This window comes from Dasypus novemcinctus, chromosome 25 (genome assembly GCF_030445035.2).
Source record: "Dasypus novemcinctus isolate mDasNov1 chromosome 25, mDasNov1.1.hap2, whole genome shotgun sequence".
Lineage (NCBI taxonomy): Eukaryota > Metazoa > Chordata > Mammalia > Cingulata > Dasypodidae > Dasypus > Dasypus novemcinctus.
The window spans coordinates 14,149,850-14,172,925 of record NC_080697.1 but is presented as its reverse complement, the minus strand read 5'-3'; the positions used below and the strand labels follow the sequence as shown (position 1 = coordinate 14,172,925).

The window sequence follows — 23,076 nt, the reverse complement described above, 5'->3', positions numbered from 1 at the left end:
GAGTGCCGTGCCACGCAGGGGTGTCCCCCATGTAGGGAAGCCCCACGTGCAAGGAGTGCACCCCGTAAGGAGAGTCGCCCAGTGCGAAAGAAAGTGCAGCCTCCCCAGGAATGGTGCCACACACACGGAGAGCTGACACAACAAGATGACACAATAAAAAGAAACAGATTCCTGTGCCGCTGACAACAACAGAAGTGGACAAAGAAGACGCAGCGAATGGACACAGAGAACAGACAACCAAGGTGGGGGGGGAGGGGAGAGAAATAAATAAATAAATCTTTAAAAAAAAAAAGAGTCCCTTCTTCCCTAGGCAACAGCATCTCCTCAGTATCCTGGACTCTGCACTGTGTGTCCCACAGCTACCATCCCCTTGCCTTAGGCAATGAAAGCATGATTTCTCTCCCATAGAGTTTTGTTTGTTTTTTAAGGTGATACTGGAGTTTGAACCCAGAACCTCATATATGTGAAGCAGGTGCACAGCCCCTGAGCTACACCCGCTCCATTCCCATAGAGTTTTGTAGGAGACTTCTTTGAGGCATCTATATGCAGGTCAAGTCCTTATATGGCAATCTTGGGACCAATGTCCTGGCTCGTTCTTTCGGGATGCCACCAGATTTGGTCAGATAGTCACGATCCCAGGATGTGAATGAGGCCCTTTAAGTATATTCTGGGGCTTTGAGAAAGATGTTTCTTCAAGTTCTTTTTATTTTCTTTCTAAATTTCCTTGGGGCTATGGACTCCTTTGGTCCCTCACTCAGTCATCTTCATTCTCCCCCCTTCTGTTTTTTTTTGAGATACCAGCTGGGGATTGAACTTGGGCCTTCTTAAGTGGGAAACCAGTGCTTAACCACTGAACCACATTGCCTTCCCTGACTTGGTTTTTATGTTTATTTGCTTGTTTGTCTTTGTTTTTAGGAGGCACTGGGAGCCAAATAGGTATTTCCCATGTGGGAAGCATGTGTTTAACTTCTTGAGTTACATCTCCTCCCATCCTCCTTTACTTCCTTTTTAAAAAAGATTTGTTTATTTATTTCTCCCCACCCCCTTGTTGTTTGTATTTGCTGTGTCTGTCTATTGTGTGCTGGTCTTCTCTTTCTAGGAGACACCAGGAACCAAACCAGGACCTCCTATGTGGAAGGGAGGCACCTCATCGCCTGAGGTACCTTCACTCCCTGCTTTGTTGAGCCTCTCGTTGTGTTTCCTCGCTGTGTCTCTTCAATATGTCATCCCACTGCCTTAGCTTGCTGTGCAGCCACCATGCAAGCTTGCTATCTTGCTCTTCTTCTCCAGGAGGCCCTGGGAACTGAACTTGGGCCTCCTGTGTGGTAGGCGGGAGCTCAGTTGCCTGAACCACATCCACTTTCCCCTCCTTTACTTCTTTTTTTTTTTAGATTTATTGAAGTGTATCACTCATACATAAACAACAAGTGTATAGTAATAGGTGTGAACTTATAAAACAAACATACATAAGATCATACAAGGCTCTCATACCTCACCTCATCCTACCACTGATAGTTTGCATTGTTGTGAAACATTTTTAACTAATGATTAAAGAGCATCCTCAAAATATTCTCCTAATGAAAGGATCCTACATTTGATGTATTCTCCTCCCAACCCAGGCTGCTATTATTATTATCATTATTGTTGTTACTATATCGTTTGTAAATGAGCATACTTGAACAGTAAGTGTATAGTAAAAGTTGTGAACTTAAAAGCAAACTTGCATGACATCATACAGAGGCCCCATACATCAACCCACCATCAATACCTTGTATTGGTGGGAGACAATATTTGTTACAAATTATGAAAGAATATTGTAAAAATGTAACTACTAGCTATAATCCTTATCTTACATTTGGTGTATTTTTCCTCCAACACACCCTATTATTATTTTTAAAATATATTTTTATGACGAAAGTTGTAAACTTAAAAAACAAGCATGTACATGTGCAAATTCCCATAGAACATCCCTCTATCAACACACCACACTGTAGTAGAACATTTGTTGTAGATTATGAGATAATATCAGACTATGACCAGGTCCATAGCTTACATTTGGCAACTTTTTCCATATTCTCCCATTATCAACACAGTACATCTTTGGCATGGATGCATGGATATTACAATATTACTGTTAACCACAGCCCTTAGTCACTGTAGCAGTTTGACATAGTTACGAATTCCAAAAATAGATACTGGATTATGTTTGTAAACTGCTTTGAACCTGGGCATGATTGAGTTATGATTAGGGCTTTGATTGGGTTACATCATTAGGGCACAGATAAAAGGCATGGCAAAGGACAGAGTTAGGGGTTTCCGATGTTGGAGTTTGATGCTGGAGTCTTAAGCTGGAGCTCCAGGGAGTCAGCATGCAGAGGAAAGAGAAGCAAGACCCAGGAAGAGAGGACCTGAGCCAGGAGAAGAACACAGAGGACTAGAGACGGCTCCGTAGTCATGGCAGAAACCCCAGGGAGAGACAGAGCCGTTCACCTGATAGTCTACAGCTGACCTTTTTTTTTTTTTTTTTTAAGATTTCTTTCTTTCTTTCTCTTCCCATCCCGCCCCAGTTGTCTGTTCTCTGTGTCTATTTGCTGTGTGTTCTTCTTTGTCCACTTCTGTTGTTGTCAGTGGCATGGGAATCTGTGTTTCTTTTGTTGCGTCTTCTGTTGTGTTAGCTCTCCATATCTGTGGTGCCATTCTTGGGCAGGCTGCACTTTTCTTTTGCACTGGGCGGCTCTCCTTACAGGGCGCACTCCTTATGCGTGGGGCTCCCCTGCGCGGGGACACCCCTGCGTGGCAGGGCACTCCTTGCGCACATCAGCACTGTGTGTGGCCCAGCTGCACACGGGGTTTGAACCGCAGACCTCCCATGTGGTAGGCGGATGCCCTAACTACTGTGCCAAGTCCGCTTCCCTACAGCTGGCCTTGTGGAGAGAGGCAAAGTCTAGAGAGCCTCATAGTCTACAGCTGACCTTGTGGAGAAAACAGAGGAGCTGAGCCCAGAGGAACCCAGGAAGCCTGAACCCTCACGGATGCAACCATCTTGCTCCAACAAGTGAAAATAGGCTTTGGTGAGGGAAGTAACTTATGCTTTATGGCCTGGTATATGTAAGCTACTACAGCAAATAAATACCATTTATAAAAACCAACCAATTTCTGGTATTTTTGCATCAGTACCCCTTTGGCTGACTAATACAGTCATTCTAGTTGTATTTTTCCCATGCTTCTCCACATTTACATTACCCTGCAGTAGTGATGTACATCTACTCTAGCTCACAAAGGGCACTCTTTTATCCATACCATCAACCACAATTCTCATCCACCTCTGGGTTTACTGTTTTAGTCAGTCCCTAGTTTATTCTCTGGCTTTCTTTCAATTGGCATTTTTATCCCTAGACTACCCTTTTCAGCCACATTCTCATTTATAAACCAGCTGTTACTCACTAATGTGTTACCATCAACTCTGTACATGTCCACACTTTTACAGTAAAATTGATGAAAACTTCTACATATATTAAACATCAGTAGTCCATCTCAGTCCTCTTCTTATCTCCTTTAAGAATCCATCTATCACCAGGTCTTGAAGATATTTTCCTTCATTTTCTTCTAGAAGCTTTATGGTTCTTGCTTTTATATTTAGGTTTTTGAGTTAATTTTTGTATAAGGTGTGAGATAGGGATCCTTTTTCTCTTCTTTTGGCTATGGATATTCAGTTCTCTCAGCACCATTTATGGAATGGACTGTACTGCCCCAGCTTGGTGGGTTTGACAGGCTTGTCAAAAATCACTTGACTGGTGGCGGACTTGGCCCAGCGGTTAGGGCGTCTGTCTACCACATGGGAGGTCCGCAGTTCTAACCCTGGGCCTCCTTGACCCGTATGGAGCTGGCCCATGTGCAGTGCTGATGTGCACAAGGAGCGCCGTGCCACGCATGGGTGTCCCCTGTGTAGGGGAGTCCCATGCGCAAGGAGTGCACCCCATAAGGAGAGCCGCTCAGCGCGAAAGAAAGTACAGGCTGCCCAGGAATGGTGCCGCACACATGGAGAGCTGACACAACAAGATGATGCAACAAAAAGAAACACAGATTCCCGTGCCACTGACAACAAAGAAGCGGACAAAGAAGACACAGCAAATAGACACAGAGAACAGATAACCGGGGTGGGGGTGGGGGGGGAAGGGAAGAGGAATAAATAAAATCTTTAAAAAAAAATCACTTGACCATTAACTTGGTTCCATCAATCTGTGTGTCTGTCTTTATGCCAATATATACTGTTTTTACCACTGTAGGTAGGTAATATGATAAGGAGTCCAGAAGTGAGAGTCCTCCAACTTTGCTTTTCCTTTTTAAGATGTTTCTGGCTATTCAGGATACCTTACCCTTCCAAATAAATTTGGTAATCATGATTTCCATTTATTTAAAAAATGCTGGTGGAATTTTTATCCTGATTACATTGAATCTGTATATCAATTTGAGTGGAATTGACATCTTAATGATATTTAGTCTTCTATTCCGTGAGCATGGAATGTTTTTCCAATTGTTTAGATCTTTTTTTGATTTCTTTTAACAATGAGTTGTAGTTTTCTGAGTACAAGTCCTTTACATTGTTAAGTTTATTCCTAAGTATTTGTGTTTTATCTGTCATGTTTTATTTTCACCACTCTTTTTGACACTTTTAGTTACTTTTTCTGATGTAATCTTCATTTCTAGACTCTCTTCCAAGCTTCTCTCTTTCTCCCGTCTTTTCTTTTCAGACTGTAGCACACCCTTTAGTATTTCCTACAAAGCTTATCTCTTGGTTACAAACTCTGTTTCTGTTTATCTGTGAATATTCTAAACTTGCCCTCATTTTTGAAAAAGAGTCTTGCTCGATATAAGATTCTTGGCTAGAAGTTTTTCTCTTGCAGTATCTTACATATATCAGACCACTGTCTTCTTGCCTCCATGGTTTCCAATGAGAAATCAGCACTTAATCTTATTGGATATCCTTTATATGTTTTGTTTGTTTTATTATCTCTTCTTTTTTTTTTTTTTTTGGTCTCTTATATGTTATGCATTGCTTTTCTCTTGCTCTCAGAATTCTCTCTTTGGCATTTTACATTCTGATATTAGTATGTGTCTTGGAGTTGGTCTTTTAAGGTTTATTTGGATACGATTACATTGTGCTTCTTGGACATGGATATCTATACCCTCCAGTAGGATTTGGGAAATTTTCTACCATGGTTTATTCAAATATTCCTTTTGCCCCTTTCCCTTCTCCTTCTGGGATACCCATGATATGTATCTTGCATGTCTCTTGCTGTCGTTTAGTTCCCTGAGAATTTGTTCAACTTTTTCCATTCTTTCCTTCATCTCTTCTTTTGTATGTTCATTTTCAGAGGCCATTTCTTCAGGCTCACTGATCTTTTTTTCTGCCTTCTCAAATCTGCTATTATATGGTTTCAGTGTATTTTTAATTTCATTTATTTCATAATTTCATTCTTGTAAGGTCTGCTATTTTTCTCAGTATGCTTCCAAATTCTTCTTTGTGCTTATCCAATGTCTTCTTAATATCCTAATCTCTTTAGCCATCTCACTGAATTTATTAAGGAGATTTGTTTGAACATCTTGGTTTAGTTGTCTCAACTCCTTTATGTCATCTGGAAGTTTATCTTGTTCCTTTAACTGGGCCACATCTTCCTCTTTCTTGTTATGGATTGTAATTTTTTGTTGGTTCTTGTCGTCTTGCTTACTAGATGTATTTATTCTGTGTGCAGTTTCTCTCTTTAGGTTAGGGCTTTCTTGCCCATTCTCCCTTGCTGGTTGTGTAGTAGGAGCCAAGGATGTTGTTGTTGTTATAAGCTGTGGAGACTCAAGCTGCCCTCCTTGCCCCAGGGACTGATAAAGCGTTTCCCAACTTTCTCCTTTGCCAGGGGTAGGGACAGAGTCACAGCTGTCTGGAATAATCCACGTGCAGGCCTAGACAGTAGTTGCCCACAGAGACTGATGAAGCTTCACACCCCTTTCTCCTCTGTGGGGTGGGGATGGAGCTACAAGTGTGGGCAGCAGTCTATGCTGTGCAGGTCCATAATGACTGCAGTTGCCCCAGTCCATTTATGACTGTTCAGTCTGTGTCAGCCGAATGTTCCTGCAGTTACCCAGAGAGGCTGGTACAGGGCTCACCAGCTTCCTCCCTGTCAGAGGTGGGGCTGACACCTAGGCTAGGGCTGCAGGCTGATCTGGGTGAAAGAAATGGGTCTCTACCACCACTGTAATTGTCAGCCCAGCTTTCCCTTGTGCTGGGGGCAGAGTCACAATAGCAGCTACTGGCCTCTTTCCAACTTGAACACGTTCAAACTTTAGCTGTTCTTAGGGTTATAGTTTAGCCAGCTGAATTTACAATCAGTAGCTGAAAATCAGTGACCAATTGTCTCTTCTTCTCCTGCTTAGGAAATGGGGCTTCCAATTCCAGCCACAGAACAGCTCCCCACCAGTAGAATGATAACCTGCCTCTGCTGCGTGGCCTGTATTTTCCCAGAGAGGCTGGTGCAGATCTCCTTTGCTTCCTCCCTGCTGGAGATTGGGCTGGGACTTAGGCTAGATCTGCAGTGCAATCTGATGGAAAGAAGCTGGTCCCTACCAGCACTGTGATTTTCAGTCTGCTGCTTCCCCTTGGACCACAAGATGGCAACTACCAGCCTCTTTCTGACCTGGACAGGTTCAGAGTTTAGTGGTTTGAATTTACTAAGTAGTAGCTGAAGGTGGTGCCCAACTTTCTCTTCCTCCCCTGTTTTTGGGAAGTGGAGCTTCCAGTTCCAGCCATGAACAACTCCCGAGGCTGCTTCAGCCTCCAGTGGAGGATCACTGGCCTCTGTGGCAGGAGGGCTCTACTTAAGAATCTTCTCTGCAGATGGGCAGGTTTCTCCTTCCATTCCTTCAAGGATGTTGCAGGATGCTCTTCTGGTCTCCTGGAGCCCTCTTAACAGGTGCTTTAGATAGCTCTGGGTGATTATTAACTGCCTTGTAGCTGGAGCTGACTCTAGGAACTCCTTACTCTGCCATCATTTTGCTGGTTTTCCCACCTTTACTTCTGAATCATGTTTTCATTTAGTTCTATGAAGAAATTTGTAGTGGCTACTTTGAAGTTGTTAAATTTGATACCTGGTTGTCCTCATAGGCAGTTTCTGTTGCCTGATTTCTTTTCTGGTGTATGATCCATATGTTCCTGTTTATTTCCATTCCTATATATATGGAAACTAGATATTTCAGATGTTACATTGAAACAAGTCTGGTACTAGTCCCACCTTCCCACCATTCCCACTGTGTTAAGCTTCTGGAGTTCCTCTTCAAGGGGAGCATTTGGGTATATCCACAGTCACCCTGGGATGGAAACAACTTCGGGATGAAAGTTCACTTTGACTTATTTTTTTTTCCTAGCACCATTATTGCCGACTGATTGCTGTATTGTTTTCAACACTGATTTTGTGCCAAATTACTCCATAGACTAAGTCTATTTTAGGCTTCTTGGAAAGAATAGTTCATGAGGTTAGTGTTTGAAATTTGTTCTGACCCTGAGTGGGTTCATCCCAGCTGTTTCTTTAATGGTTCTCTCCTGCAAACTAGCTGGCCTGCAGTTTAGTCAATATGTCTAATGAGTTGAATTGTTTCCTTTCTCTTGCCTTGTATCACAACCTCCATTGTTTGAGAGTGCCTTTAGGTTTGAACTTATTAACACTCAATTGCAAATTATGTGAGTTCTTTGAGAAGAGGTCAGGATGTCTCTGTTTTTCCTGTGTTCTATTTAGCCCAGGCAAAATCTTGAGCCAGTGCTCTAGTGCTGGGGATGGAAACACTGGCAGACTTATGTGAGTGGCACCCCTCCCTGCTTTAGCACCTGAGCCCTGGGTCAAGTATTGTGGACAGTGGCTCCAGGTCTTCTCGGTTTGAGCTGAGGCAAATGTGATTGGAGTTCCAGAATTCTCAGCTGCTCTATGCCCAATGTAGGCCTCCTGTTGCAAAAGTGGAGACTCTGCTAAAGAAGGGAGCCCTACCTCAGCTGCCCTCATCTGGCTGGAACTTTGGTGTCAATACCAGGTAGTTGCAGGAAGGATGAGAAATGCTGATGCCCTGTCTCTCAGAGATCACTCTCTGATTGAGAGCTGGGGGGAAACGGAAACCTCTTTTCTTGGCTGTACCTGCCTGGAATGGAATTCTATTCACTGAGTTTGGAGGGGGTAGAGAAGGAGCAGACTTTGTTTAAATACAAAGACTTTTGCTTCCCACATTTTAGTAGATTTTTTTGAATATGTTTTTTCATTTGTTGTATATCCGTAGGACCATTTCAAGAAACTGTAAATGGTTGTTTTTATTTTTGAAATAATTTTCATTTGTTTTACTGGAGAATGGGTCCACAGAGCTCCTTATGCTGTTGTGTCATTTGTTCTTTCTTCTGCCTAGCTTTTTATATCAGTCTACTCTCCGCTTCCATGTTACTTATCTAGTTAAATTTTTAGTCTTCTCTTGAGACTCTCTTCCCTTCTTTGCACAGAGTCATGGAGTTTAGGAATTATGCTGATTCACATGAGTTTTTACGATTTGGTGATTGGTATAATAAATGATCGCACTTTTCATATAACACTTCTAACTTCCCTGTAGGGTTTCTGGGAGTGGTTGGGTTGTGAGAGATGTTACCAAAATACAGTATTTATTCAGTAACTTTTATTTTTAAGGTGGTGGGATTGGAGAGGTAGAGGATATCAGTGTTTAATTTTTATTTATACAATTATTAATAATTTGGTGTGTCTATGGGTGGTTAATTTTTGGAAGATTTTACAGTTTTGATTTTTAAATAAAAGTGGAAAAATTCTTTAGTTTTTTAAATGTCTGAACTGTTTCTGATTATTTGGGAAAGAGGGAATAATAAAAGAAAAAGACTTTTTTTCCTAACAAGATCCTAAAGTTATTTTTAAAACAATGACAGAAAATTCCTAAATTTGGATACAAATTAAATCTGTTGCCTGCCTTCTGCAGCCATCTGATTTAAAAAATTGTAGGCTTCTTATTCCCTTCTAATCCTTAAACTTCACTAGATGTAAACTGCATGAGGGCAAGGATATTTGTCTGCTTTGCTGTTATAGCAACAGCACATAAAACAATGTGTGGCATATGGTAGGCACTCAATAAATGCTTCCTGAATAGATGAATGTATTTTTTACTGTACCGTGGGAGATATGATGCTTATAGTGCGTTTCAAAAAGCACTCTAAATTTCAAAAATTCTCTAAAAAACAACAAAAAATTAACTACCATAAAGGTTTTAAGGATTTTATTCTGTTTAAATAGGAGAAAGAAGCATGCCATTCATAGTAGTGACACAACTTCATCTGATGAAGAACGTTTTGAAAGAAGGAAATCTAAAAGTATGGCAAGAGCAAGAAATCGGTTAGTAAATTTTTTAGTGTTATTTTCATGCTTGAAAAAAGGAAGAGCAGTTCTTTTGAATGAGGTGCTTATCTATACTGGCATTTACTAACATTGTTAAAACACACATTTATTCTTTAGACTAGAGTGAAAGAACTAACTTGTTTCTACTTAATAATTCTTATAATAGAAATGTAACCTTTGGAAATTTCCCCTAAATTAATTACTCTGTAAGCTCTCAGAAGAAAATAGTGTCTAGGAAGGTAAAGAAAGGAGAGCAGAGGAAAAGAGGCCAACCTGTTAGGACAGCATCTGCCTTCTCTTTATCTGTATTTCCCCCCTAATCCAAATCCTTTTAATGAGGCTGATTTTAGATGCTTATAATGATTACAGTACTCAGAGTAACATATTGTTTCTAATAGAATTGTCTCTGGATCCCTTGGAATTTTCCTGGAAAACTTGTTTTTGGTTGACTGAGTGCCTCTGGTGGTCGGATTCTTTTACTACATGGCTCACTAAACATCAAAAAAGTTTTCACTTTGGGAGAGAATTGTATTGGTGTAGTAAATAAAGTGTCAAATGGAAATCTGAGTTAATATTTTAGTTTACATTTATAATAAAAGTAAATTATATTTAGGGAAGCATTTCTTTACTTTGGTGATATATAAATATTGTAAAACTACCAAGTTTTCAGTTAGCAGTTTTTCTTCCCTCAAGAGTAAAATGTGAGTTTTATTTAGAAATACCCAAGTACAAAAATGAAAAATTATGTATCTAAGATTCTTAAGAAAAGGTTGAAACCACTAAATTGTTCCGAGAATGTTACTAATACACCTTGAATTTCAAATATTCTTTGAGATATAAATTATCTGAATTTCTTACATCTTTAATATTCAGATGTTCATTTTCATTTTCTTTTCAAAAACCATCTTTTAATAAAATGGCTCTACCATCTTATTTTTTTCCTTGGAAGACAGAGTTTTAAGCAACAAGTAGGTAATGCATCCTAATGAAAATAGGATACACCCAGTTTCAAAGGTACTTATCACTAGCAAGAGGGGTTTATAAACCTGGATGATTTTACTTTTAATCATATTTTTGTTTTGTCACACCAATCCATCAACAACAATAAGGCATATGGAAGCGTAGAAGGTCATCATGCTATATAATTTGATCCAGAAGCTTGGGATCATATTACTGATTAGGTAGTTATATCAAAATTTAAAAATTTCTATAAAACTGTTGAGAGGTTACACAATTTAAAGTATATAATACACTTCAAAACATACTCCCACAATTTTATGTTTACAGTATTTTTGAGAAGAGTTATCTTGAAATATAAATGCAATCAGATTTAAAATGAATGAATTCTGTGTTTTCAATGATACTGAGACTTTTCTCTTTGGTATAATGCACTGTAGTGTTAGTAACTTGGCAAGAGGGAAAAGCAATCTAAATTCATTTCCAACCAGCAATTTAAAAATTCTTAACAGTGAATATGTAATTAGTATCATTTACTTTAGCATATATATTTTGACCTTATACTTGAAAGTATTTTCCCACAAGTTGCAGTTACTGTGGCCATTTGCCAGATATAGAACTAATAAATGATACAGCAAATAAGAACAGTAAAAAATAAATCAAAGCATACTCCAACTTTTTAATAACTTTTGCTTGTGGTACCTTCTGTGATGTGCAATCCTGGAACCTCTGTTTTACATGTAATGGGAGCTGAAAGAAAAAAAACCCTTTGGTACAATAAAAACCATATACAAAATGAAATTACAAGAATTGTTAATTTTATAAAGAGCAAACACAGGGAAGCAGACGTGGCTCAACTGGTAGAGCGTCTGTCTACCATGTGGAAGGTCCAGGGTTCAGTCCCGAGGGCTTCCTGGCCCGCGTGGTGAGCTGGCTCACACTCAGTGCTGCCGCTTGCAAGGACTGCCGTGCCACGCAGGGGCATCCCTGTGTAGGGGTGTCCCGCACGCAAGGTGTGCACTCCGCAAGGAGAGTCGCCTCACGTGAAAAAAGTACTGCCTAACCAGGAGTGGTGCCACACCCATGGAGAACTGATGCAGGAAGATCGCGCAACAAAAAAGAGACGCAGATTCCCGGTGCCGCCTGATAATGCAAGCGGACGTACAAGAACACACAGTGAATGGACACAAAGAGTAGACAACCAGGAAACAAATAAAATAAATCTTTAAAAGAAATAAAAAATAAAAAATAAAAAAAAGAGCAAACATGCACCTAATATACTAGAGGATATCTAGCTCCTAGGAGACTATGGAAAAGAAAAAAAACCTCTACATTATTTCTTGAGGATTGATCCTTCTGTGCTCTCAAAAGTCTATGGCCTTGGCCATTATTTAATAAAAATTAGCATGTTCTATGGATTCTTGGGTGGAACAGAGTGGTCATTTTTACAAGATAAAAGTTACTGACTTTCATGTATGAAATTTGGGAATCCAATTTTAGAAACAATGGTTTAAGATGAAAGTATAAAAAAGCCCCTTTGTTTTATAATTCAAAGCATTGATAAATTATATTTGGAGTTGTCCTTTGAAAGTCAATGCTTTAACTAAATGATACATAAAGAAAACATAGCTATTATATGATCATATTCATTTTATCTACTATTGCTGGGCATTGTTCTAGGCTTTAAGGATGGATACATCAATGAAACAAAGATCCATGCCCTTGTAGATTTTACAAGATTACATATGAGAATTTCTCTTGTCCCTCCCAAACTATGAAATCCATACGCTGATTAAATCTACCAGTCATTGTGGATTTACTTCTCCCATTTCAAAAATGGAAAGCCACCCTGGCCATGATTAGGTTTTCCTGACTCTTCTGAAGCTGAGAGTTATAATATTCTGAAAATAGTGGGTTTGAAATAGATGTAGTGATTAAAACAAAAAGTGTTGCTCTGTGAGGAGCATAAGGAGAATTTAATGCTGCTAAATAGAGGTAATTGGAGTGAACAGAGGCAAAGACCTACAAAGTCAGGAAATAAGTCATGAATTTCAATAAGTCATGAATTTCAGTGACAGTCAAATAGATAAACTGACAAGGACATTGTGAGGGAAATAAAATGAGGGACACAAAGTACAGAAGGAAATAATAAAAACGTAAAAAAAAAATCTTCTTTTCTAAAACTTTGGAAACTAATTTTAACACATACCCATAACCTGTAAGCCTTGAGATTGTCATCCAAATGCTACTCATGGCTGCCCCATTGTACTGGGGCCCTCTGTACCTTCACTACATCTCTGTGTTTTTCCATCTATCACAAGCTCTGATATCAAAGCACAGGAGTGTGAATCGATAGCCTGGACCCCTTATTAAAATTAAAATTCTCATAGAACCAGTAACAGAATTTGTTCAAAAAAAAAAAAAAAGTGAGACTAGGAATTACTTTTTAAATAAAGTATTATTTTTATGTCTATGTTTCTCCAACAAAGTACATAGTTTTCACTTAGAGATGAAATTTGACATAATTAATGGTAGATTAATAGTCATTTGCTGTGTCCTAGAGCCATAAGCTGAGCTTTGAAATAAGAATAACCAATTTTTTTTCCTTAGCCAACTAACCCTTTTTACACTGTGATGTATTTTTATTTTACTCATTCATTCATTCACTCACTCACTCGTTTTGGCAAACATTTATGAGAATGAAAAATGAAAATCTGAATAATAGTTTATAATAATAAAGACAGATTATATTTAGCAAAGCATTTCTATACTTTGGTGATATATAAATATTGTAAAACTACCAGCCTTTCAGTTAGGTCTTAGAAATAAGTTTCAATTGGTATAGATTGTATTTTAAATAAGATTTTAGCGTGGATAATGGAAGGCAAAAATCCAATATGAAATAAAATAATGATTATTTAATCTGAACTATTCTGGTATCTGATACAGGAAAATATATTTTAATTCAGAAATGTCAGTGGAGGTATATTCATTATAGAATGTACATTTCAAAAAATGAAGCTATTTATGTTGTCTTTTGATATTTATATAAGGTTAAAAGAGGTAATAGATTATATTTACTTAAGGAATTAATAAAATTAAATAATATAGGATTTTAGATACCTGGAGATCTATTTTATAATAGCTACACAAAAGATAAAGCTTAGTTCTCAAGATGTGATCTAGAAATGGCCTTCTTTGAAAAAAGATAAAGAAATTTTCAGTTATGGGAACTAAGTAGACATAGAATATCTGTGGATAAATTTACTAAATTTTAATTTTATAATAAAGCTTAATTTCATTTTAATGCCATAAATATAAGTATATAGTAGATCTACTTTTATTTTATTCTTTTATACTATGAGGTTTCAGGTGTGTTAAGTTTTCCTAAATTGGAGTAAATTGAGCTCTTTGGGCAAATAGATTAATTATATTATTTGCTTTATATAGAGGATAACTTTTTTTTGATGAAAAAAATTTAGAAAAAGTTTAAAAATAAATTCTTCAGTGTTATTTTCTGGATTTTGAGAATAAGAAAAAGATGAAAATGTGTCAAAGACATAAACTTATTTAGATATTAAAATGTGAAGCTTTAAATGTTATTTTCTTGGGATTTCATGAATTTCAGTTGTTTGCCTATGAACTTCAGAGCAGAAGACTTAGCTAGTGGCATTCTCCGAGAACGAGTGAAAGTAGGTGCAAGCCTGGCCGATGTTGATCCAATGAACATTGATAAATCAGTAAGTTTTAGAAATGCTTTTCTAGAAGTAGCTTTTTTTTTTTTTTAATGTTTTCCTTATCTCTAAAGCTACACATGAAAAAAGCACAAAATTTGTATATAACCATTATTATGTTCTAATGTATATATTTTGGTGCGTAGAACCCTGGTCATGTGATTTTCAGTCAAGTTTTCCATTTTTTCCATTTCATTGTTAGTGGAGTAGAGAATGAAAAATGGGCATGGCATGTAATGGAGCTGAGAGGTGGGTCAAGGGCAAGACCTCATAAACCATGATAGGCTGTGAGCAAAGCTACTTAGTGTCGTGGTGAGATTTGTATTATATCACACTTACTACGACAATGTAGGTAATGAATTTCAGGGAAGGAAAGCTGACTTTAGGGAGACTAGTTTGAACATGGTTGTAATTAGGTAATCTAGAGTAATAATCATGGTAGAAAGTAGGATAATGTACAGAAATAGTTAGATTTTAAGAGAATTAGGAGGTAGATATGACAGAATTAGTTGTTTTTGGGGAATGAGGGAGAAAATGAAATTGAACATATTATCCTGGTTTCTGGCTTAAGCAACTGGGTGAATAATAGGTAGCTCTATTCCTTTCAGGTAGGGAACTTAAGAGATGAGTAAATTTGGGGTGAGAAGCTTTAATTAGTTGCAGACATGTTTTAGATACCTGTGATAACATCAAAAATGGAAGTAATTGGTAAGTAATTGGTTACTTAGGTATGGTATTAAGGAGAAATATCTGGGCAAGAAATTCAGGTATGAATTACCAATATAAAGGTCACTGTGGAAAATAGATGATAGTACCCAGGGAAAGTATTTGGCAAGAAAAGAGATATCAGATTTAAAGACATGGGGTAGATTCTTTAAAAAATTTCTTATTAGAGATGTTGTAGACTTACAGAAAAATCATGAATAAAACACAGAGTTCTCATAAACAACCCTATTTTTAACACCTTGAATTAGTGTGGTGCATTTGTTACATTTAATGAAAGAGCATTTTTATAATTTTACTATTAACTATAGTCCATGGTTTATGTTAGGGTTCGCTCTCTGTGTTGTATGTTTTTTTTTGTTTTGTTTTGTTTTTGAATTTTTCTTCTTTACTGCCTAAAATTTCCCCATTTAACCATATTCTAATACATAAATCAGTGCTGTTAATTACATTCGCAATGTTGTCCTCCCATAACCATCATCAATTAACTAAACTTTTCCAGCACCACAAATAAAAACTGCTGAATTTAACCATTAATTCCTCCTTCCATACTCCTTCTAGTTAATCTATATTCTAGATTCTGTCTCTATCAATTTGCTTATTCTAATTACTTCATATCAGTGAGATCATGCAGTATTTGTCCCTTATTTGTGTGTGGCTTATTTCAGTCAACATGATATCTTCAAGGTTCATCCATGTTGTCACATGTATCAGAACTTCATTCCTTCTTATGGCTGAATAATATTCCATTGTGTGAATATACCACATTTTATTTGTCCACTCATTAGTTGATGGACTCTTGGGTTGCTTCCATCTTTTGGATTTGTGAATAATGCCATGATGAACACTGGTGTGCAAGTATCTATTGGAGTCGCTCCTTTCAAATCTTTTGAGTATATATGTAGTAGAGGGATAGCAGGGTCATATGGTAATTCGGTGCTTAACTTTCTGAGGAACTGCCAAACTGTCTTCCACAGCGGCTATAACCATTTTATATTCCCATCAGCAATAAAAGAGTGTTCCTATTTTTCCACATCCTCTCTAAAACTTGTAATTACTGCTCTTTTAAATATTAATTATTGTAGTGCGTGTGAAAGGTATCTTATTGTGGTTTTTTTTTTTAAGATTTATTTATTTATTTAATTCCCCCTCCTCCCCCGGTTGTCTGTTCTCTGTGTCTGTTTGCTGCGTCTTTTTTCTTTGTCCGCTTCTGTTGTCATCAGCGGCACGGGAAGTGTGGGCGGCGCCATTCCTGGGCAGGCTGCACTTTCTTTCACGCTGGGCGGCTCTCCTTACGGGGTGCACTCCTTGCGCGTGGGGCTCCCCATGCGGGGACACCCCTGCATGGCATGGCACTCCTTGTGCGTGGCACGGCACTCCTTGCGCGCATCAGCACTGCGCATGGGCCAGCTCCACACGGGTCAAGGGGGCCCGGGGTTTGAACCACGGACCTCCCATGTGGTAGATGGACGCCCTAACCACTGGGCCAAGTCCGTTTCCCTCTTATTGTGGTTTTGATTTGCATTTCCCTAATGACTAATGATGTTGAGCATCTTTGCTTATGCTTTTTGGCCATTTGTATATTTTCTTTGAAGAAATGTCTACTAAGTCTTTTGCCCATTTTTCAATTGGATTGTTTTGTCTTTTTATTGTTGAGTCGAAGGATTTCTTTATATGTTCTGGATATTAAACCCTTATCACATACATGGTTTCCAAATATTTTTTCCCATTGTGTACGTTGTTGTTTTACTTTCATGGTAAAATCCTTTGATGAACAAAAGTTTTAAATTTTGATTAAGTCCCATTTTGTTGTTGTTGTTTGTGCATTTGGTGTAAAATCAGTTGGCTATAGAAGTGAGGTTTGATTTCTGAACTCTGAATTCAGTTCCATGGGCATGTATATATATCTTATATCCATATGTCCTTGTGCCAATACCAGGCTGCTTGTAATACTTTGGCTTTGTAATAAGTTTTAAGGTTGGAAAGTGTGAGTCTTCCAACCTTATTCTTTTTCAGGATGCTTACCCTTCCATATATATTTAATGATTGGCTTCTACATTTCTGCAAAGAAGGCTGTTGACTTTTGATTGGGATTGCTTGAATCTGTAAATCACTGTGGGTGGGATTGACATCTTAACAACATTTAGTCTTCCAGTCTATGAACCTGGGAGGTATTGCAGTTATTCTTTGATTTCTTTTCATAATATTTTATAGTTTGTAGTTTTCCTTGTATAAGTTCTTTACATCCTTATTTACATTTATTTTTAGTTATGTTTCTTCTAGTTGCTGTTGTAAATGGAATTTTTGTTTTGATTTTTTCCTTTCCATTGTTCATTGTTAGTGTATAGAAACAATACTAATTTTTGGGTGCTGCTCTTATAAACTGCCACTTTGCTGAATTCATTTATTAGCTCTAGGAGCTTTGTTGTAGACTCATAAGGATTTTCTGTGCATAGGATCATGTCATCTTGAAGTAGGGAAAATTTTTCTTCTTTCCAATTTTTGATGACCTATTTCTTTTTCTTGCCTAATTCCTCTGGCTAATACTTCCAATACAGTGTTGAATAACAGTGGTGACAGTGGGCATCTTTATGTTAATCCTTATCTTGGAGGGAAAGTTTTCAGTCTTTCACCATTGAGTATGATGTTAGTTCTGGGTTTTTCATATGTGTCCTTTATCAGGTTGAGAAAGTTTCCTTCCACTGCTAGTTTTCTAAGAGTTTTTATTAAGAAGTGGTGTTGGATTTTGTCAAATGCCTTTTTTGTGTTGATTGAAGTGATTGTTTGATTTCATGATTTTTTCCCAATCTGTTAATGTGGTATATTACATTAATTGATTTTCTGATGTTTAACCACCCTTTATACGTATAGTCGGGATAAATCCTACCTGATTATGGTTTATAATTCTTTTACTGTGCTGTTGGATTTGATTTGCTAATATTTGTTGAGGATTTTTGCATCTATATTCATTAAAGATTTTGATCTGTAGTTTTTTTTTTGTGGTATCTTCATCTGACTATAGTGTTGGGGTAATGCTGGCATCATAGAAAGAAATAGGGAGTGTTCCCTCCTCTTCCGTTTTTTTGGATAAGTTTGAGTAGAATTGGTGTTAATTCTTCTTGACATGTTTGGTAAAATTCATCTGTGAAGCCATCTGGTTCTGGGGTTTTCTTTGTCAGGAGGTTTTTGATTACTGATTCAATCTCTTTACTAGTTATTGGTTTGTTGAGATAATCTATTTCTTCTTGAGTCATTGTGTATAGTTTGTGTGTTCCTAGGAATTTGTGCATTTCATCTGTTATCTAATTTGTTGGTGTACGGTTGTTCATAGTATCCTAGTATCCTTTTATAGTCCTTTTTATTTCAGTGAAGTTGGTAGTAATGTCCCTCCTCTCACTTCTGACTTTATTTGTGCATTCTCTATTTCTTTGTTAGTCTAGCTGAGGTTTGGCAATTTTATTGATCTTCTCACAGAGCCAACTTTTGGTTTTATTAATGTTCCTGTTGTCTTTTATTCTGTTTCATTTTCTCTATTCTAGTCTTTCTTAATTCCTTCCCTCAGCTCACTTTGGGTTTAGTTTGCTCTTCTTTTTGTAGATTTTCCAGTTTTTCAGGTTAGGTTTCTGGTTTGAGGTCTTTCTTTTTTTATATTACAAGTTTTTAGAGCTATAAATGTCCCTCTCAGCACTGCCTTTGCTATATCCCATAAATTTTTGTACATTATGTTTTCATTTTCTTTTGCCTCAAGATACTTCCCTGTTTCACTTGTTCTTTTGGTGTGTTCTTGTTTAAGAACATCTTAGTTAATTTCCATATATTTGTGAATTTTCCCCTCTGTTGTTGATTTCTAGCTTCATTCTATTGTGGTTGGAGAAGATAACTTTGTGTGATTTCAGTAATTTTTAATTAATTTTTTTGATTGGAGTTTTAAAAATTAATTAATTTTAAATATTACATTAAAAAATATGAGGTCCCCATATACCCCCCCACCTCCCTCACCCCACTCCTCCCACAACCACAACCTCAACCTCCTCCATCATCATGGGACAGTCATTGCATTTGGTGAATACATCTCTGAGCACTGCTACACCACATGGTCAGTGGTCCACATTACAGTTTACACTCTCCCCCAGTCCACCCAGTGGGCCATGGGAGGACACACAATGTCCAGAAACTGTCCCTGCAGTACCATCCAGGACACCTCCAAGTCCTGAAAATGCCCCCACATCACATCTCTTCTTCCCATTCCGCCCTCAGCAGCCACCATGGCCACTTTCTCCATCTCAGTGCTACATTTACTTCCATTACTAATCACTTTAGGTCCAGAATAGAGTGTCAGTAAGCCCACTCTAATTTATACTCTATTCCTCCATTCTGTGGACCCTGGCATGGTTATGTTCACTCCACCTCTGTGTTGAGAGGGTGCTTCGATTCCACTTGGCTGATGGATGCAATTCTCCTGTTTGCAGTTGTAGGCACTCTTGGCTCCCTGGAATTTTTAATTTATTAAGATTTGTTTTGTGACCTATCATATGGTCTATCCTGGAGAATGATCCATGTGCAATAGAAAAAAATTTGTATTGTGCTGCTTTTGGGGAACATATTTTTTATATATATGTATAAAAAACGTTTTTTTTTTTAGGTCTAGCTGGTTTAGAGTTTGTTTCAGGTCTTCTCTTTTCTTATTGATCTTCTGTCTAGATAGTCTAGCCATAATTGAAAGCAGTGTATTGAACTCTCCCAATATTAATATGGAATTGTCTTTTCTTCCTTTAAATCTGTCATTATTTGCTTTGTGTATTTTGGGGTTCTGTTAGGTGAATACATATTTATAATTGTTGCCTCTTCTTGTTGAATTGGCCTCTTTTTTGTCCCTCATTACAATTTTTGACTCATTTTTTATCTGTTATTAATATAGCTACCCCAGTACTCTTTTGGTTACTACTTCCATGTTATATATATTTTTTCTGTCCCTTCACTTTCACCCAGCTTATGTCTTTCAGTTTAAGGTGAGTTTCTTACAAACAGCTTATTTTAATTTAAAGTAGCTATTCATAATGCAGATTTCTTCTGGCACTTTGCTGTTTTGTGTTTATGTCTTACACCTTTTTTGTCCCTCAATTCTTCCATTACTGCCTACTTTCATACTTACTTGGTTTATTTGCATTGTACCCTTCTGGGACCCTTCTCATTTCTTCCTGTATATATTTTTCATTTATTTTCTTTGTGGTTACCACAGGGTTAAAGTTTAGCACCCTAAACCTATGACAGTCATTGTTGATTCGATATCATCTATTTCCAGTAGCATGCAGGTACAGTATTTTATACCTCTCCATCCCCCACCTTTTGTTTTTTGTATTTGCTTCCAATTATCTTTGTAAATTGTATGTCCTAAACCATAGATTTATCCTTACTTTTTATTCATTTGCATTTTAGCACCTGTAAGAAGTAAGAAGTGAGGTTAAATACCAAAAAAATACAGTATTATAGTACTGGCTATTGATTGATTTATTTATTTTTCCAGAGGTACTGGGGACCTTGTACATGGGAAGTAGGCATTCAAACACTGAGCCACATCTGCTTCTTCAGTCCTGGTATTTTTAATTACCCATCTGGTTACCTTTATTGGACATATTTATTTCTTTATGCGTCTTTGATCCACTGCCTGTTGTCCTTTCCTTTCAGTCTGAAAAACTCGCTCTACCATTGCTCCTAGAGCAGGTCTACTGTAATTCTCTGAGCTTTCGTTTTCTGAGGATGTCTTAATTTCTCCCTCATTAAAAAAAAAAGTTTTTTTGAAATGTATTCATAAAGCATACAGTCCACCTGAAGTGTACAGTCATTGGCTTTGGATATAATCACAGAGTTGTGCATTCATTACTACAGTCAATGTTAGAGCATTTTTATTACTCCAAAAAGAAAAACGCTGTATCCCTAAGTAGTCACCTTTCAATCCCTCTATCCTTCCTGTGTCATCCATAACTGTTCATCTCTTTCCATCTCCATCCTTTTATTTGTTTTACCTTTTGTATAGATGGAGTCAAACCATACATAGACTTTGTGTCTAGTTTCTTTCACTTAGCCTACTTCCATTTTTTTACCTTCGAAGTATGAATATTAATATATTACTATCCCCTATAGTTCATCACCTTCATATTTTATTAAGTAGTTTTATTGAAATATATTTGTACACCACATAATCCATCCAGAGTTTACAGTGACTCTGATTATAGTCACATAGTTATACATTCATCACCGCAAACCACTTCAGAACATATTTGTTATCCCAATAAGAAAATCCCATACCCCTTTTTCCTCCCTATTACTGACTTTTAGCATTGAAGTTGTAACTTTTTTTTTTAATAAAGTACTGGGGATTGAACCTGGCACCTTGTACATGCAAAGCAGGTGCTCAACCACTAGCTACACCCAGCTTGCACTTTTTTATAATTGATAAAAGAATATTAAAATACTACTTTTAGCTACAGTCCATAGTTTGCATTATTTGTATTTTTTTCCATATACCATGCTATTGTTAACACTTCATAATAGTGAGGTACAGTTGTTTTACTCCATGAAGAACATTCTTATATTAGTGCTATTAAGCAGTCATCATCCCCAACAGTGTTCTCTGTGTTATACAGACCCACTTTTTGTTTTTTAAATAAAAAAGGTGTAGGTTTACAGAAAATTTAAGCAGTAAATACATTCTCATATACCCTGCTATTATTGACACTTTGCACCAGTGTGGTACTTTTGTTACCGTCGAGGAAAGAATATTAAAATATTATAGCCCCTTTGTTGCAATTGATGGAAAAATATTATAGTTTTTACTGTTAACTATAGACCAATAAAAGGTGGAGAACTGGTAAATGAATGAATGTATGGAGGTTGAACAACACATGCTTAAACACTCAATGGGTTAAAGAAGAAGTTGAAAGAGGGATCAGTAAGTATCTTGAGACAAATTAAAATGAGAACACAACACTTAAAAACGTATGGGATACATCAAAGGCAGTACTGAGGCAGAGGCAGAGGGAAGTTTATAGCTCTAAATGCCTACATTAAAAAGGAAGAAGGAGGTAAAATTAAAGATCTAAGTATGCAACTGGAGGAACTAGAAAAAGAAGAGCAAACTAATCCCAAAGCTAGCAGAAGGAAGGAAATAAAGTTTGGAGCAGAAATAAATGAAATTGAGAACAAAAACAATAGAATCAACAAAACCAAAAGTAGGTTTTTTTAAAAGATTAACAAAATTGACAAACACTTAGCTAGACTGTCAAAGAAAAAAAGAGAGACGATGCAAATAAATAAATTGGAAATGAGAGGGGAACATTATGGTTGACCCCACAGAAATAAAAAATGTTCATAAGAGGATACTTTGAATAACTGTACGCTAATGAAGTAGACAACATAGATGAAATGGATGAATTCCTAGAAAAACACGAACAACCTACACTGGCCCTAGAAGTAATAAAAGACTTCAACAAACCAGTCACAAGTAAAGAGATTGAATCAGTCATCAAAAACCTCCCCAAAAAAGAAAATCCCAAGACCAGATGGCTTTATAGGTGAATTCTACCCATTATTCCAACATAATTTAGTATGAGTCCTATTCAAAGTCTTCCAGAAAATTAAATGGTAGGGAAAGCTACCAAGTTCATTCTGTGAAGCTAATGTTACTGTAATACCAAAGCCAGATAAAGATAATATGAAAAAGGAAAATTACAGACCAATTTCTGTAATGAATATAGATGCAAATCTTCACCAGAATACTTGCTGAATCAATCCAAAAGCACATTAAATGAGTTATGCACCATGTTCAAGTGGACTGTATCCCAGGTAAGTAAGAGTGATTCAGCATAAGAAAATTAATCAATATAATATATCACTTTAGCAAATTGAAGGAAGAAAATCACATGAGCATCTCAATTGATGCAGAAAAGACATTTGACAAAATTCAGCATCCTTTATAGATAAAAACACTCCAAAAGATGGGAATAGAAGGAAGCATTCTCAACTTGGTAAAAGGGATGTATGAAAAACCTACAGCTAACATTGTACTCAAAAGGTCAAAGAGTGATGAAACCTTTCCTGCTGAGATGGGAAACAAGACATGGATGCCCATTGTCACCATGTTATTCAGTATTGTGCTAGAAGTTCTAGCTAGAATAGTTAGGCAAGAAAAAGAAATAAAAGACATCCAAATTGGAAAAGAAGAAGTTTAATGTTTGCTTTTTGCA

General features: G+C 37.2%; 1 protein-coding gene across 2 annotated transcripts in view; it reads left to right on the top strand.

Annotated features, from left to right (window-relative positions):
* Nucleotides 1-23,076, top strand: part of ATAD2B (ATPase family AAA domain containing 2B) — a 245,735-nt gene that overhangs the window by 76,608 nt on the left and 146,051 nt on the right. For both annotated transcript variants that reach the window (XM_058287681.1, XM_058287680.1), the window contains exons 9-10: nt 9,318-9,416; nt 14,005-14,116. In XM_058287681.1, the coding sequence (XP_058143664.1) occupies nt 9,318-9,416; nt 14,005-14,116 (211 nt within the window). The remainder of the gene's footprint in view (nt 1-9,317; nt 9,417-14,004; nt 14,117-23,076) is intronic.